This window comes from Fukomys damarensis, unplaced genomic scaffold (genome assembly GCF_012274545.1).
Source record: "Fukomys damarensis isolate Sample0158 unplaced genomic scaffold, DMR_v1.0_HiC HiC_scaffold_73675, whole genome shotgun sequence".
NCBI lineage: Eukaryota > Metazoa > Chordata > Mammalia > Rodentia > Bathyergidae > Fukomys > Fukomys damarensis.
The window spans coordinates 1-3,451 of record NW_022974587.1 but is presented as its reverse complement, the minus strand read 5'-3'; the positions used below and the strand labels follow the sequence as shown (position 1 = coordinate 3,451).

Genomic DNA, 3,451 nt, shown 5'->3' with positions numbered 1-3,451 from the left:
ACAGTACTCGCTTTAAAAAAAAAAAAGTCCTTTCTTCCTCCTTTTTCTTTCCACTAGCTACTGAGCACTTAAAATTTGAGAATGGGTAAGTAACTATACATTTTAAATATAGAACATTCCTGTCAAGTTCTACTGGACAACGTGCTCTAGAATATAAGCTATCAAAAGAAATACTGTCTTAGTTATCACTACATCCTCAGACCCTACCACATACTTGTCATGCTAATTAGTCAACAAGCCAAAATGTCAATAGCTCTCTGTATACAAACAAGGCACTGTCGCTCCCCACTTAATGTCTTAGCTAAAACTTACCTGCTGGTATGTGTTGGTTGCAATAATTGGGCGGATCACAGGAGCTGCTGGGACCTGCATCGCATCTACTGTGGGGACCGTGGGCACCGCAGTTGGGATTCCGGTAACTGGAGCCCCCAGAACTTCCTGCTCAAACCTGGGGGATCAGGACAGACACCACAGGTCAGGTTCTTCATCGCCGCCAACGTCTCCAAAACCCCCAGCCCCAACACTATCCGCAGGTCCCACTTCCTCATCACAGAGCCATATCTTGGGCCTATGAAGGGCTGGAAGCTCCAGGATCCAGTAGCTCTGATTTTGAGCTGGTTTTTATCTCTGTCGCGGGCCTTACAGGGCCATCTCCGCCTCCATTTCCTTCAAGCGTTCCTCGCCGCTCTTGCCCGGGATGCCGGCACCAGGGCCTGGGACCACGGGTCCTCCTGCACCCGGGAGTCCCGGGGCAGGCCCCGCCCCAGCCATTGCTGCTGCTGCTGCTGTCGCTGCTACTACCACCTCGGTCGAGCCGCTGACGCCGCCACCGCCCCTGCGGTCCCCTCTCAACCTTCGTCAGGACGGGCGCCCACCGATGACGTATTACCGAAAGCGACGGACGCTGTCTCATGACGTCATACACCCTAGACCAAGGACCAATGAGAAATGACTGAACCCCCCTAAGGAGGACTGTAAGCCTACCGGAGTGCCCGAAAGTATCAAGAGGAAAACCTGGCTCTATCAGGACGCAGCGAAGAGAGGCGGCCACGCCCTCATGGAGAAACGAAGGCTAATCAGAGCGAAGCAAAGTCAGTTGGCCCCATCCCTAATGCGGAGTCTGGCTGGACCTCTGAAAACGCGGAAAAGTTCGGAGGCCACTCCTATGTCGCCTTGAGACCCAAACCAGGAGTTCGTAAACACTCTGAAGTCTGCATTAACCTTGTCGAGACTGGAGACCTACCTTGGATGGGGAACTCCTCCACTGAGGTGGACGCAGACTATCGGAGATTACCGAAGACCAGAGAGCTCGTGGTGGAAATAGGCAGGACGCTCTGACCCAGTTTTCTGGAAAAGGGGGCATCTGAAAACATTTGCTAGATAAAATGGGGAGAGATGTTCTAGATGGAATCAACAGCTCATGCCCAAGCAGAGGACACGTGCATGGGTTCCTTGAGCCCTTAGGAAACATTTAGCTTTTTAATATTTTTTGATGGTCCTCAAAGCTTTTTATTATGACTATTTTCAAACATACACAACATTAGAAGGAAAAGTATAAAGAACCCTGCCCCTATATAACGCAAACACTACCAATATTATACACTTTCGGTTTCATCTTTAAAATTCACTCATTTTTCTTGGAGTATGTGAAAAACAAATTCCAGAATTATTAATTCACTGAAATGCGTCAGTATATTTTAACAGATAAGGACATTGTTTTGTTTTGTGCTGGGATTACAGGCGTGCGCCACCACGCCCTGCTTAAGGACATTTTAAAAAATACACAAAGTATACTGTTGACACCATCAAATCATTTCTTTAGGGCTGGGCGTGGTGGCATAAGCCTGTAGGTCTAGCGCCTGTCGTGCCAGCTCCTCATGAGGCTGAGAAAGGAGGATTGCCTCAAACTACAGCTACAGAGTGAGTTCAAAACCAGCCTGAACTACATAGCAAGACCCTGTCTCAAAAAAAAAAAAAATCCTTAGTTTCATTGAGCACCCAGACTATGTTCGATTTCCCTGACTCAAAAATGTCTTTGTACAGTAGAATTGTAAAATAAGGATGCAAATAAAATCACACATCGCATTTGGCTGGTTGTTTTTCCCCCCATCAAAATTTACTGGTTGCCTTGTTATCTTGAAGCCCCCATCTTGAATCAGCAAGAATGAATGCTTTACTAAAATGCTGGCTTTGTTTTCTTTTGTGATAAAGAGAGGGTTAAGGAGAGAATTGGTAGCACTTTAAAAAACAAAATAAAACATTAACTAATGTCCAAACTTTAGATTTTTTTTTTTGTTGTTTTTTTTGAGACAGGGTCTCACTATGTAGTTGAGATTGACCTGGAACTCACTATGTAGCCCAGGCTGGTCTCAAACTCACAGCGATCCTCCTGCCTCAGCCTCTCGAGTGCTGGGATTACAGGCATGCACCACCATGTCTGGCTCTCTTGTCCTTTTTATTATAGCCATTCTAACAGATGTGAGGTGATACCCCATAGTTTTGGTTTGCATTTTGCTGATGAGCAATAATATTGAGTGTATTTTTATGTCCCTATTGGCTATTTATGTATCTTTGGAGAAATGTCTGTTCAGGTCCTTTGCCAATTTTTAATCAGATGATTTATTTGCTATTAAGGTGTATGAGAGCCTCATATATTTGGGACATTAACCCTTTTTCAGGCATATGGTTTGTAGATACTTTCTCCTTTACCATTGATTGCCTTTTCTTTTTCTTGGTTTTGTTGTTTTCTTTTTCTTTTTTTTTAATTTTGTTGTTGTTTTGAGATAGAGTTTTACTATGCAATTCAGGTTGCTCTCAAACTCACAAGGATCCTCCTGCCTTGGCCTCCTGAGTGCTAGGATTACAGGCATGTGCCACCATGCCTGGCACTTTTTCATTTTGTTGATTGTTGCCTTTGCTGTGCTCAATCTTTTTAGTTTGTTATAGTCCTACTTGTTTATTTGTGCTTTTGTCACCTGTGATTTTGTGTTATATCCAAAAGAAAAAAATCATTGGCAAGACCAGTGTTTAAAACCTTTTCCTTACATTTTCTTGTAGAAATTTTAGTTTCAGATATTGCATTTAAGTCTTTAATCTATTTCAGGTTAGTTTTTGTGTATGATATAAGACAAGTATACAGTCTGCAGTTTTTCCAATGCCATTTGTTGAAGAGCCATCCATTCCCCTTTGCATATTTTGGTGCTCTTATAAAGATCAAAGTAAATTTTTTTTTTTTGTACTGGGGATCGAACTCAGGACCTTGTGTTTGCAAGGCAGGTGTGGTGACACTGAGCTAAATCCCTGGCCTTAAAGATCATTTGATTATAGGGGATTTGTTTCAGGACTCTATTCTGTTCCATTGGTCTGTGTCTATTTTTGTGACAGTACCATATTCTTTTTTTTTTTTTGAGACAGGGTCTCACTATGTAGTTGAGACTGACCTGGAACTCAC

General features: G+C 43.5%; 1 protein-coding gene across 1 annotated transcript; it reads right to left on the bottom strand.

Annotated features, from left to right (window-relative positions):
• Positions 1-270: 270 nt before the first annotated feature.
• LOC117284994 (RNA-binding protein 42-like) lies at positions 271-910 on the bottom strand. Its single transcript, XM_033760690.1, has 2 exons — positions 644-910; positions 271-448 (listed from the first exon to the last, which is right to left on the bottom strand). Exons 1-2 carry the CDS (start codon positions 769-771, stop codon positions 298-300), a joined length of 279 nt encoding a protein of 92 aa, XP_033616581.1. The 5' UTR covers positions 772-910; the 3' UTR covers positions 271-297.
• Between the last annotated feature and the right edge of the window lie 2,541 nt (positions 911-3,451).

Excerpts from the sequence above, each read along its gene's own strand:
- LOC117284994 (XM_033760690.1), bottom strand. The coding sequence starts at position 771 with ATGGCTGGGGCGGGGCCTGCCCCGGGACTCCCGGGTGCAGGAGGACCC. Across the intron at positions 449-643 it reads ATGGAGGCGGAGATGGCCCT|GTTTGAGCAGGAAGTTCTGG; the intron begins GTAAGGCCCGCG and ends CTGATCCCCCAG.